The sequence below is a fragment of the Condylura cristata genome, unplaced genomic scaffold (assembly GCF_000260355.1).
Source record: "Condylura cristata isolate star-nosed mole 26May11 unplaced genomic scaffold, ConCri1.0 scaffold00035, whole genome shotgun sequence".
Classification (NCBI taxonomy): Eukaryota; Metazoa; Chordata; class Mammalia; order Eulipotyphla; family Talpidae; genus Condylura; species Condylura cristata.
In genome coordinates this window covers 7,187,836-7,201,102 of record NW_004567136.1, presented here as the reverse complement: position 1 = coordinate 7,201,102, position 13,267 = coordinate 7,187,836, and the positions used below count along the sequence as shown (strand labels likewise).

Below are 13,267 nucleotides of genomic sequence, written 5' to 3'. Positions count from 1 at the left end.
CAGAGAAATCTCTAAAACTTGGTTATCTTTTATTTTTCTGTGAACAATTTATTCCTGAGTTTATCACACAGTGAGGTCACTAGTTGGTCATTATTTAAACAGACAATGCAATGGGACGAGCCTAGGAGAAGACCTGATTTCTGACAGGCAATTAATGAATGTCTTCATGGAACAAGTGGCATTTGATATGGGACAGGATGGCTAGAGATAGGAAGGGCAAGACATTTCTGGCCGAGGTGAGAAGGTGTACAAAAATGCAAAAGTGGGCATACAACAGGTATGTCCAGCAGATGGTCAACAGTCCAATGCAGGGTGGTGCGTGGGTTGCATGAGTAGAAACAGGGAGAAATTAGATTTGAAAACTAACTTGGCACATACATAGCTTTGAATGAAAGCACTGAAGGGCACACTGAGGAGCTGTTCTTTCTTAGGCTTCCAAGGGTCTGGTGCTTTAAAAGCTGGTTTCTTTTATTGAAAGACATATGTCCTAAGGAATCCACAGGGAAGAGCTGAAGAAGGACTGTCTTTAAAAACTGAAGACAAATTTCAAAGATGCCAAAAGGACACTTACATCATAAAGAAAGGCAATTCCAGCAATGGTCATCATTAAGTAAAATGCAAACCGCCAGCTGTCAAAAGAAAGAAGACTTGTAAAGGTGCTTGACATCTGAGGACAAAAGCATCTGGTACGGTCAGGTTAGGGAAGAACACACATTCCGGCTTCGGACAGGTCCACCCTCATGTCCTGGCTCTCTCGCTTGTTGGACGGCTACGCCTTTCTGTACCTAAGTTACAACCTGGGGGGGCCTTAGCTTCACCTGTGAAATGGGATTAGTGGAACTTACCTCCAGATAGAAAACAGACCGAAGATGGGGAACAAAGTGCACTGTGGAGAAGAATTAGGGGTACCCTGGTGGTGGGCATGGTGTCTGGGGAGGTGCGGCCCGAAACCTCTGACTCTATCTCTGGTGCTACTGTAAACCAACATTACCTCAATTTAAAAAACACAGCTAAAAGGAACTGAGGGTTGATGGGACGCCCACGGGGATTACAACTGAGATGGGAAAATGCACAAAATGATGTAAAAATAAACTATTATATTATTTTAAAAAAAAAGGAACTGAGGGTGATTTATAAAATGTATTTATTGCTCATAGTGCCCATTATGGTGTGAGAAAAAAATAGGTAGTTGCTGTGGTCACTGTCATGCGCGCCACACAAGCACCAGCATTATCACCAGCACCAGGAGCTCGACCATCCTCACCACTGCTAGCCTAGTGCCGAGTGACAAAAAGCGATGGTAGATCTTAGTATTAGCTAATCACTTATTTTATCCCAACTCGATTTCCAGTGAAAACGTTTCTTTGTGGCCAAAGTTTAGTCTTGTCTCCAAAATGCAGACTTTGAAACAGTATCTTTTTTGCATATGTGGGGGGGGGGGGAATCTTTACCTTGAGAATCTTAAAAAAAACTAACAACCTACTGCAATGCATGCATCTTCTTTAGATCAATGAAATGATAAGCATGAGATCAAAAAGAAAATAGGGATGTTGAATATTTGTTATTATAGAAGATTGATTTAGATGTAGCGATTATGTTTAAAGTAAAAAGTCCTTATCTCTTAAAGACACACATTAAATGCAAATGAAATCCTGAAGTATCTGACATTTGCTTCAAAACCCACCAGTGGCGGGGACAGCGGCGGGCCCGGGCCACAGGACTTCCCTGCGCTGAGGCTGACGACGAGCAGACGGTGCAGGACACCGACCTCCCTACTCCTGGGTGTTTGCGACATTGCGAAGAAAAGGTTGTCCGTCCTGCTATGAGGCGCATAAAGGAGCAGGGGAAAATGATCACAATGAACAATTGTAGCCAGAGACATTTCACCGGGGTGGAGTGGGGAACAGGGTCAAAAATGGGGGGGGGGGGGTGCGCGGTACTATGGTGATGGCACACGGGAGATTTGGTGATGGGAAGCCCACGGGGATTGCAACTGAGATGGCAAAAGGCACAAAATGATGTAAAAATAAGCTATTGTAATAAAATTTTTAAATATATAATAAATATCTCTGCTTATGCCAGAGAAAAAAAAGAAAATCATCCGTGGCCTTGAAAAAGCTATTTTATCTGATGATTTCTGAAACCAAAGCAGTCATAATAATAAACACACTATCTGCTCTCCACGTGGGCGTGAGGCCTCACGTATGTCTTGAAGGAAAGAAGGTAGGGAAGGGGCGGGGCAGAGCGGGAGGACGGCCCAACGAGAACTGCAGGCACAGCTCTAGTGACAGCGTAATTCAGACCCCAAAGGCGAGGCCGTCCTCCCAGCTGGCCTGTGGGAGCTGTCGGGGCTGCAGCCCGAGCGGAGACCTTTGGCCCCGAGTCCCACTTGCAGTGTGTCCTCGGTGTAGCCCTGCTTCGAAGCTGGACGACAGTCTTTCCGCTGGCTTGTTTTGATAGAGCAAAAGAGAGTTCAATTACTCAAGGCTGAGCCACAAAAATACCCAAAGGGGATGTTGCAAAATGAGAAGGCCGGGCCTGTCTCACTGGTTTCAGGGAGGGCGGCCCGTGTTTCCAGACAGACAGCACTGCCTTGGCTCCCTGGATCTTTTTGCTCAAACACAAAGCATGAAAAATAGGCGCCCATAGTCCCGTCACCCACACAGGCAGCCACAGACCCGGCAGCACCGGGCGAACCCTGTCTCTGAGACGCGCCTCGGCTCTGGCTGGGAGCAGGCACGGTGCTGAGCAGACGCGCGGGCCGAGTTCCATCTCCACAGGCGTGGGAAGCAGACACTGTAATTAGCCCCTCTGGGTGGATGGCTGCGTGGTTCTCACAACAGCCTCAAATGAAAGATGGCCGTGCCAGGAGACGAGCTGAGCGGTCGCCTGATTCACGGGGTTGAGCGTACCAGGCGCCGGCGTGGGACTCCAGCTCCGGCTGCCCGGCCAGCCCACCGGGCTGCAGGCCGCTGCACCAGGGTCCTCAGAGTGGGTGCCAGGGACCCCGAACCCACAGCAGGCTCATAGTGATCATGTGTTATTTACTTTCCGTTTGCCCACGAGTGGAGATTCCAGACACCACGGCGGGACCTGGGGTGGCTTCACTGCCCTGCGGGCTGAGGAGGACCCTGCGTGGTCCTGCTTTTAAATGTCTCAGTTTCTATTTTTTACTGTTTTTTATGCCAACACTATGAAGTGCACAAGAAAGTGATTGTAGGGGTCACTAATATTCTTTTAGAGAACCAAGGGGCTTGAAACCTGCACAACGGTTCTGCTTCCCTAGCAGAGACTCGGCGATGCGCTGACCCTTGCTTGACATGAAAGGAAGACAAACATAGTGAAAAGGAAAAGTCCAGAACGTGGTTGGCCAGGTGTGACGGTAACAGAGGTGAGGCCGCAGGCTGGAGTCGGGGAGGGCTGTGCAGAGGAGACTGCAGAGAAACTGACAGGCCAGTCTGGGCTCCGTGGGGAGAGGCGGGGGCAGCCGGTGGGGCCAGGCACCGACCCCCCGCTGGGAGGAGAACCCCTTCCTCTAGCACTTGGCCAGCTAGTGCTGGAAAGTACTGGGCATTTTCACAGTCGACTTGTACTGTTTGGTAGAAGTGCTTACTTTACAAGGGAGCGTGTAGTTGTAGGCCGACATCCTGAATGCTATGAATAGGAATTAGGGGTCACCTCTGAGAAAATGGCCAAGGAACGAATACACTGGATTTAGGGCATCTGGCGGCGAATCCACCCTCCTGCTGTGGAGGGGGCTTCTGACTGCCACAGGGCGGCCGCAGGGGCTCAGAGTGGGGCTCCAGTGCCCTGAGATCTCCAAAATGCCCGGGGCTGTCAGCTCTCGCTTTGATCCCCACCGCACACCCAGCAGCTGGTGACATAAAGTGCAGCCCGCCATCATAAATACTCGGCATTTTGATGTAATGTGTCTTCTGTCCACAATCACGTCTAACATTATCTGACTTCAAGGAAATCTGCGACGTTACTAAGGAATACCAGGATGCTTACGTTTAACTCATGGGCCCTCCTGTTTCCTGAATACACGTATCATTTCCAGCTTCCTGCCTCTGTCTTCCTCGAAACGTGCTCCCTCGAGTCCTGCTCTCCTTTCTTGGGGAAGACCACTTCTCCAAGGCCCGCTTTTGCTGACAGCCCCTAAGGAGTCTGACCCTCAGGGCACCCGTCCTGCCAGCGGCAGCCCCTTGGCCACCCACAGCATGCTCCACAGGCCAGCAGTGTGCTTGCCCACCGCCTTTGCGGGGTCACACAGATGCTAGACAGGGCTAGAAGTGACAGCCCCCCACCCCCCGGTTCGCTGGTCCAGGCTAGTGCCAGGCCTCCTGCACCTCCCTGTTGAAATCTAGAACTCCACACAACCCAGGATGGTGCTGGGCACAGAGAAGACAGTTGGTGTAACTTCTGAAGCTCTCTGCTGTGGCCCAAACTCTGGACCCGACTCTGAGCAGCCTCACTGAGAGTCAGGGCCCCAACATTAGACCCTGTTGCCTCAGTTACTGGATGGGGGGCTCCCTGCTTACTCAGAAGTAAGTAGTAGGTGGCAAGGGACTATATGATGGAGCAGAAAGACCAGCAAAGGAGTCAGGAGCCCTCAGTGCAGCCCCATCAACGGCCGGTGACCCTGACCAAGGATAATTCACACCGAGTACTGCTCGTGGTACGAGGGGCAGACGGGGGACTGGACAGACACCCCCTCGGCCCTCGCAGGGCCGCCTGGGCCCCGCCCGCCCGCTCCGGCTCAGTGTTCTGTCCCTGCTGCAAGAGCTGCGGCGCGTCCAGGCCCCGACCGGCCTTCTTACCTAGCTTCCTGGAATTTCTTCATCCTGCAAGGCCTGTCTTGATTCCACCAACTCCTCAACCATCTTTCAACCTGGCGCTCTGTCAAGTTAGACTTCTTTGCCAGTCCGTAAATATCGGCCTGAAACGGGACGAGATGAAAGAACCAGTGAGCGATAAAGCGTGACACGGTCACCGTGAAGCCGGCTGGGAGTGCGAGCACACAGCAGTGAGATCCGAGCCAGGGAGCGTCCCTCCTTTGCTGAGGAACCACACACGCGCTCATGCCCATGCAGTGAGACCCCAGAGGCGGTGGTCCAGCCCTCTGGGTCATTTTCCCACAAGCTGGCAGCAACCCCCACGTTCAAGGCTCACCGGCGAGCTTCCGCGCTCGGGAGATTTGATAATCTCAGGGGCTGGAGTCAGCCACTCAAGACGCCCTCTGAATCCCATCTCCTCATTTCCCGGCGAGGAAACGGGAGCCCTGAGCAGCTCAGTAACCTGCCCAAGACCTAGACCCCGTAGCCGAGCCAGACCCAGGTCCGGCTGGCCAGGCCCCGCTGCTTCACACGACCTTCCCAGCGCTGAAAGACGGCACAGGGGAAACTCAAACAGGTATTTGCTATCACTGTCACAGTTGTAATCAGATGGCAATGTGAGATCATTCCAGGCAAAAAAAAAAGTGCAGGTCGCAGGCTGTACTAACGACGTTTGTGTCTCTTCTGAGGAGCAGCAGCTGAGGTGACGATGCACAGCTGCATTCGCTGAGGCCATGCACGCGGCCCCCTGGCGCCCAGGGGACTGCGGCCCTTCGCTCCCCGCAGATGTGTGTGGTGTTCAACCGCTCCGCTCCCACGCAGAAGCAGCTCCTGTCACTGGTTTTGACACGTCGGGATTCTCGATCTTCCACACTTCAACATGAAATGTTTTCTCTTCATTTACCGTGAGAAAAATGCACTCCCCGAAGCTGGTCGTCGGTGGCAGCGCTGAGATGAGCAGGAGGCCCGAGTCCATCGGGGAGCAACACTGTGAGCACCCGACCGTGCCCGTGGGGGCCAGTGGGGGCCACCCAACGCTTTGTGACGGTGTGGCTCCTGCTGTGCTGCACACAGAGTTCATGCGGCTTCCTGAGACGCCTTCACACCAGGACACCTGGCGACCGCTGCGGCCCCTAGACTGCAGGCCCGGCCGCGGGCCCCAGCCCAAGACAGGACACAGACGAGGCCAAACAAAAGCTGCCGCAGCCCTGCGCCGCCCTCCAGGCGCCGCCCGGTGCAGGCCAAGGCGTCGCCGGCTGTGCTAACGCCTTGACTTTCTCAGGAGACGGAGTTGCAGGTGCTCGTGGGCCCCCGCCGGCGGGCGTCGCCCAGCCCAGGTGCCTGTGGAACAAGACTGATCCATGTCTCCCCTTCACACTGACATGGGGTGCCCAGGCTGCCTGGGAAGGAGGTCAGAAAACCCCCTGCGTGCTGAGACTGGGGGCACTAGGGTACCGTGGATCTGCCTTTACCTTGGCGGGTCCTGGAAGTTACATTGAAGCTGCAGCCTGGAAAATGTCCCAGAAGGAGAAGATGCAGCAGGAAGGACCCGGCAGAGGGCAGAGGAAGGAAGGGTGAGAGCCGAAAGGAGCCTGGCCTGCTGTGGGGGGAGGTGGGTGGGAGGGGGAGGGGGCTGACGCCACGTCAGAGAGGGTCTTGGTCTGGAACTTACCATGTGGGCTACAGGATATTTGCATGTGGATAGCCCTCCTCTCAGGGTGGAAAAGGCAGGAGCAGGAGGGAGACCGGGCTCACTTTGTCCTAGGCCTCGGCCCTCACCACAAGAGCCTGGAACTGCAGGCCAGACACGGTTGGACGTTTGGACAGGAGCCCAGGCGGCACCAGGCTCATCTTACTCCCTCCAGGAAGGGAGAGGAAGGCAGGTGTTGGGGCCAGTACAAGTGGAAGCAAAAGACCCAGCTCTGCTATATCCTGGCTATGTGGCCTTGAACATTTACCAGGCCCTTCTGGAAGTGGGGTGATGGCAATGAGGGGGTTTTCTTCCTGCCTCCCAGGAATGGGGAGAAGGTTTGGGGCCTGAGTGTGACTGTGCCATCTTCTGCTAGAGCGTGCTGGAGATGAAGGGACCCAGGAAGAAGGTTGTGGACTGGGATGATGGGAGAAAAAGTATTCTTTTACTTCTCAAACAGTTCCAAGTAGGGACAGATCCTCCCAAACAGGGCATTCTTCAAATCCCACTGCCTGGCCCACAGTGGGACACTTTCTGAAACGCTCCAGCATCACACGTTCTAAAACAGCAGCTCTTTATTCTGTCCAGTTTTAGAGGGGAAAGTAGGGAAACATCTCTGGTCTGGCAGGGCTCTTTGAGCTGTGTCATCTATTCAGCCACTTAAAAGCAGCTAGCGAGGCGACTCGCTCATGCCAGGCACCATTCTGGGCTTTGGAGATTTAGCAGGGACCAAAGCAACTCCTACCTTCTGGAATTTTCCCAGATCTGAGGACCATACAGTGCTATTACACTATCATTTCTACAGACATGAGTTTAGTAAATGCACCTCGAAGACAGTGACTGAGCATGATTCGAGGTGGGGTTTTTTGTTTTTTTTTTTTTCTGTTTTGGAGCACAGATGAGAAGGCAGTCTGTCAGCACGGCTTCGGACAATACAACATCCTTGGAGAGACATCCTCTTACCAGCAAGTCTCTAGGGTTTTTCTTTCATTAACATGAAATAAGCACTTATTGAATATCTAAATTCACAAAATTGTGCACAACATTATGGGAAAGAGAATAAGCATGACTAAGAACCAAATGATGCTCCCTCAGGATAATTTGTATTGGGAAGACGTTTAAAAATGCTCCCGAAGAAGCCAGCCCCTGACAGGCGCAGACAACAAATCGCCCTTCCTGAGCATCTACTCTGTGCCAGGCGCCCCTCTAAGTCCTGAATTCGATCCTCCCCAGAGGCAGTGACATGACTGCCATCATCATGTGCAAGTCACGAAGGCAGCCACGGAGGCTCTCTGCCGCCTCCCACGCTGTCTCGGCAGAACCAGGGCCTGGACCCCCAGGGTCCGCCCTCACCATCTATTTTTTGGTTCTGTGCTGTAGAGAGTGAAGGGACAGCCTCACAGGCAGACAGTAAGGAGGAGAAGCAGCATTAGCGGGGGGAACCCGAGAGACTAGAAACAGCCTCCAGGACTGTGGGGGAACCAGCCGGCCGCTCTGCATCCCACAGGGCTCATCTGCAAAACAAACTACCAATCTAGACATCTGCTCTGAAGATACTGGAATCTATGGAGGAGATAAGCAAGTTGTCTGGAATGTCCTGAGTGGCCATGAGCTCTGGTGCTAGGTCAGTCTTACAGCCTTGTTTTCTTTAGATCTCTTCCAGAGCTACATATTTATGTGGCATTGGTCCTCATGCTCTGCTAAGAGAACAGGCTAGATAGTAAGCTCTGCTGTTACTACCTTTTATCAATAGCAGAGTAATTAATCTGTTGGCAAGAACCGTTGGTCTGTTCCCATGGCTGTCTCCCAATACATCTTGGAGTTGTTATTGAGACGACACAAAAACGCGTGCACACACACACACACACACACATTACTAATGGACACACAGCTGCACACACAGTCATAAGATAACTGTGCAAAATCATAAGTCAAAACTCTCACTGGAGGCCCATGTATATAATATTTGGGTCTCACCAATATCATGTTCCAGAGACTCCGTGCTAAGCAGTCCACATTGACAGTGTAGATACTGCGCTGTCTTTGTCTTAATGGGTGCAATCTATGGTAGCTAAAGAAGCATCCTCAGGCTCAGGCATCTGAGCGTTTTATTAAGCCAAGAATTATCTACCTGTTTAACAATGCAACATTCTTTCATTATAGGTTTAGAATAATCTACTAGAGTTAGTCCTATTTTGATGAATGCAAAATCTTTCTAGTGCCCCCGGCAGCTTGTCCTATACCCCATTAATTTAAGCACAGTGCTGTCTGAAGGACGTGGGTCAAGTTAATGTGTGCAGGTATTGTGACTTTGTTTTTTGTCCACATCTGAAGTCACTAAATCCTGTACTTTTCCTTCCTCTACTCTATTGCACTGCTAGTACTTTTAACTTGCTCATCTCTTGATCTGCTACAGCATAATCTACTAACAGCATAAACTAAACATCTTAATAACTTGCTTCAACTCTTAGTTAGTATCTGAAGCTCTCTAATTCTTTAGGGTTGATGTATAACCTTTCTTGGTCTACCTGATGCAAATGTACATGTCTGCAGGAAGCCATACTGTAATGTCAACTGAGTTAGAGCGGTTACTACAAACAAAGCACCAACTTTTCAAATGCATATTTAACTTATGTTCACAGATAACAAAGCCACACAGGCACAGCAGACATGGCACTGAACAGGAGCCAGGATCAGGCTCTCGCTTCGGATTCAGTCACGAACTGGCTGTCTAACCTTGGACAGCTCTTGTCCTGTTGGGCCCTACGTTCTTCATTTCAATCATGAAAAGGAAAGATTACATAATCTCTAATTACCACATGACTATTTTCTGTCCATCATGGGAAACCTGGATAAGGGCTGAATTTTCTCATCACTAAATATCCTAAAGCGCTGACTTGAGGTTCTTGGCTACCCCAAGTTCAACAGGTTATTAAAAATGCAGCTCTATTCTTAACCTATTGTACAAAGCATTATCAAAGTTATTCATTCTCAAACAGAATGACTCTCTAAAAGAGACTTCCTGTTTCACAAACCTAGCTGAAGGATTTTCCATGTGAAATGTAAAGTACTATTATGGCACAGTCAGACGGACAACTATAACCACCTAGAGCAGGAAAGAGTACGTGGAGGTGTGGTCTCCTCAGACTGCCCTGCTCCAAGCTAAGGGAAGCCCAGTTCTGAAGCCGAGGGCAGAGCAAGAGGGGCAGCCCTGGCTCCTGTGGCTCATTCTGTGAACCACATGGTCATGTCTCAACAGGGCATGCTGCCCCCTCTCCAGGGGCAGCAGCAGTCACAGAAGCAGCAGCTGAACCCAGCAAACAAAGTTCCGGTACCCTGAGAAGTACTTGACTGAATGTGAAACTGCGTTCACATATACCTGAAGGATCACTGACAACAGCTGTCAGTGTTGGAGACATGTGCTGGTTTGGGGGGAGGGCTGTCTTCTCTGTCATTTTTAACTAAGGAAATATAATGACACTAGACTTGCCGGGACACTATCATGATGCAGTTTCCCTTTGGTCTAGAAGCTGGCAGTGCACCACAGTATCTTGGTTTGGGAAGAGAAGTTTGGCTTTCCTAAAACTTCGGTCTCTGAGGGTGGGGGTGTGTGGCGTGTTTCTGACTGTGTTGAGACCTCGGGTAAAATAAAGCTCCGTATTCATGAAAGTAACCACAGTGGACATTTATATAGTGTGTGTCACCTGAGGTGATGGTGTCCTAATTATTGAACGTGTCAGATGTGGTCTACTCTGTCTTAACAATATTTTTGATCAGCACAATTTGCCAATAGTCCACCACTAGAAACCAAGTATTGCTGTTTATTGCCTAATTGCAGTATTGATGGTTAGTGCCGAGCCCTGGAGTTGTGTAAGTTGAGTACTATAGTTCAATGGTTCACACTGGTTGTTTTATATGATATTATTTATTTGTGATTTTATATTATGCTTGAAATGTTACCTATAACCTGTTGTTCGAGCAAAGAAAAAAATCCAAATGAATCAAAATATTTACCAGTCAACTGAGACAGATTTCTTGCACAGATGAAGTAAGCCACAGGTGACTAGAACATTTAGAAGGGAGATCTTAAAATCCAACATGAAAGAATTTATACTTACTCGAGATGGTTTCCTTGTGGAATGTTTGATAAAATTTTCTAATATGGCATTTGGTGGAATCTTCTTTCGACCGCCTTCTTTAATGCCAAATGCTTTTGCTAGAGGTGCAGCAATAAACCTACAAAATTATGAAAAGAAAGTAAGTTCAAAACCTGAGACTGAATCTATGTTGGCACCAGAAAACTGGTAACTTCAGATTCTAAATGAGAGATCAGTCATTGCTTCAAAATTTCATGGGGGCTACCTACAGTCAATCACGGAGAGTAAATTGTCAGACCTCACATAAATGAGTAACTTAAAAGAACACACTTGCACCAAGCTAAAATCCACTTTATGTAGACCCAAATATCTAGGAATTAGAACGAGTCATTCCACTTATAGTTTTATTTCCAAGACTTTCAGGCATTAACATGAACAACTGTGTTGTTATTGAACATATTTATTTGGTGATACTGTCTTAAAGAAATTGCTCTGTTCTTATTTGAAATTCTAACATAGAAAAAAATAGCATGGCTTAAGGAAAAGCAGAAACCTGTAGATAAGTCACATGGTAAGTACACATTTACCTCTGCAAGAAACTGGAAAACCATTTTCCAAACTGTCTGTGCCTTCCTGCATCCCCACCATCGATGTGCCAGGTTCCCTCACATCCCTGCCAATCTCTGTGCTGCTAGCCTTTTTAACCCCAGCAACTCTACAGAGTAGGCAGCGTTCATTAATTTTCTACGCTGCTATTATTTTCTAATTTCTGCTTGTTTTATGTTTAGTTTATTCTTTTCTAGTTTCTCAGTGTTTGTTGGCTAGATTATTGATTTGAGAGCGTTCTTTTTTGCTAAAGGTGTTGATTGCTATAAATTTCCTTCTAGGTGCTGCTTTTGCTGTATCTCATCAGTTTGGGTATTTTCACTAATCTCAAAGTATGTTCTAATTTACATACTTATATACTCTGACCATTACTATTTAGAAGTTTGTTGTTTAATTTCCCCATATTCGCTAATTTCTGAATTTCCTAATTAACTGACTTCCAATTTAATTTCATTGTAACTAGAAGACATTGTATGATTTCAATCTTTTCTCACTGACTGAAACTTGTTTTATGACCTAACAAATGGTCTATCCTGGAGAAATTTCCTTGAGCATGTGAGAAGAATGTATATTCTACTGTTATTAATGAGTTAGGAGAATTTTTAAATATATTTTGAGTATAAGACTCTTTTCAAATATAGGTTATATATATATATATTTTCTGCCAGTCTGTGGCTTATCTTTTTATTTAATTAACAATGTCTTTTTAAAATTGGGGTATTTTTGGCATATTATATAATTCAATGATTATTTTTTTAGAAAATTTACCAGTCACCATGAATGACCGTTAGAACATTTCATCACCTCATGAATATTTACTATTACTCTATCCTTTGTTTTCCCACTCCAAGCAATAACAAAGCTACCTTCTGCCACTATAGCTTTGCTCTTTCTGGATATTTAATATAATAGAATCACAAAATATGTGGTTGCTGTGTCTCACTTTTTTTCACTGAGGCTAAAGCTTCCGAGGTCCATCCACATCGCATCCTGTATTTGTAATTCATTCCCTTTTACTGCTGAATAACAACCCATTGTGTGGATATATGTGTGTATATATGTAGACATACATAGATAATATCTTTTGAAAAGCAAACATATTAGCAATTTACTAAGAGAAATAAAAGTATATGCCCACACCAATTCTTATACTTAAATGGTCATAGCAGCTACAGTCACAGTAACTTAAAACTGTAAGCAACCGAAATTTGCAACAGCTATTTAAAAGATAAACTGTGCCCTATCAATACCTTAAAAGACCTCTCAACCATTACAAGGAATCACTGATACATGTAACAACATGAAAACAACTCTCAAAAGCACTGTTCTAAATGAAAAGTCAGAAACAGAAAATTACAGATAGTCTGTATGATTCCATTCGCAAGAAGCCCTGTCTGTGAGGGTAGGCGTAGGGACTAACTGAAAGGAATGCATGCAATACGTCAGCTGGTGGGAATCGGCTCTATCATGATTGTGATGGTGCACAGTGGTCAGAATCTATCAAAGTTTGACTGAACTTCGTTGTATGTAAATCACACCTCAACAAAGGTCATTTTTAAAAAATGCCCCCTATTCTTCTTCAAATTATAACGAAAGCGCCATCCTCTGCCAGATCAGTCTATTCTACCACCTACCTACTTAGAAAAGCTTCTGAGTTTAATTAAATGCTAGAAATTTTGGTTTGAAAGATCCTTTAGTCCATCAATTCATTTTTTGTAACCCTGGGAGTGGAATAAAAAATTTCCCAAGATAACCTGATAAAATATATATGCCAGGCTCTACTTGGTGGTGCAATGGGTTAGAGCACCGCATTATGAAGCTCTCTGAAGCCACTGCAGCAGGAGTTCGATCCCCAGCCTGGAAGGTTCCACATGGTGTGGCAGACCTCTCCTAATCCACCACTGTTCCCCTCAGCAGTGTATTTCAGTACATCTTCCTGTTCTGCTTCCCACTCTGTCTCTGGTGATTCCTCTCTCCCACCACACCTCTGGCCTGTACCCCAGTTCTGTAAGCATAAATAAATAATAAATCACATCAAA

General features: G+C 47.6%; 1 protein-coding gene across 1 annotated transcript in view; it reads right to left on the bottom strand.

The window, feature by feature from the left end:
• Positions 1-13,267, bottom strand: part of CERS3 (ceramide synthase 3) — a 49,809-nt gene that overhangs the window by 32,236 nt on the left and 4,306 nt on the right. Inside the window, exons 2-4 of the mRNA XM_004693090.2 lie at positions 10,644-10,761; positions 4,821-4,939; positions 572-629 (exon numbers count right to left, since the gene is read on the bottom strand). Of these exons, the coding sequence (XP_004693147.1) occupies positions 572-629; positions 4,821-4,939; positions 10,644-10,761 (295 nt within the window). The remainder of the gene's footprint in view (positions 1-571; positions 630-4,820; positions 4,940-10,643; positions 10,762-13,267) is intronic.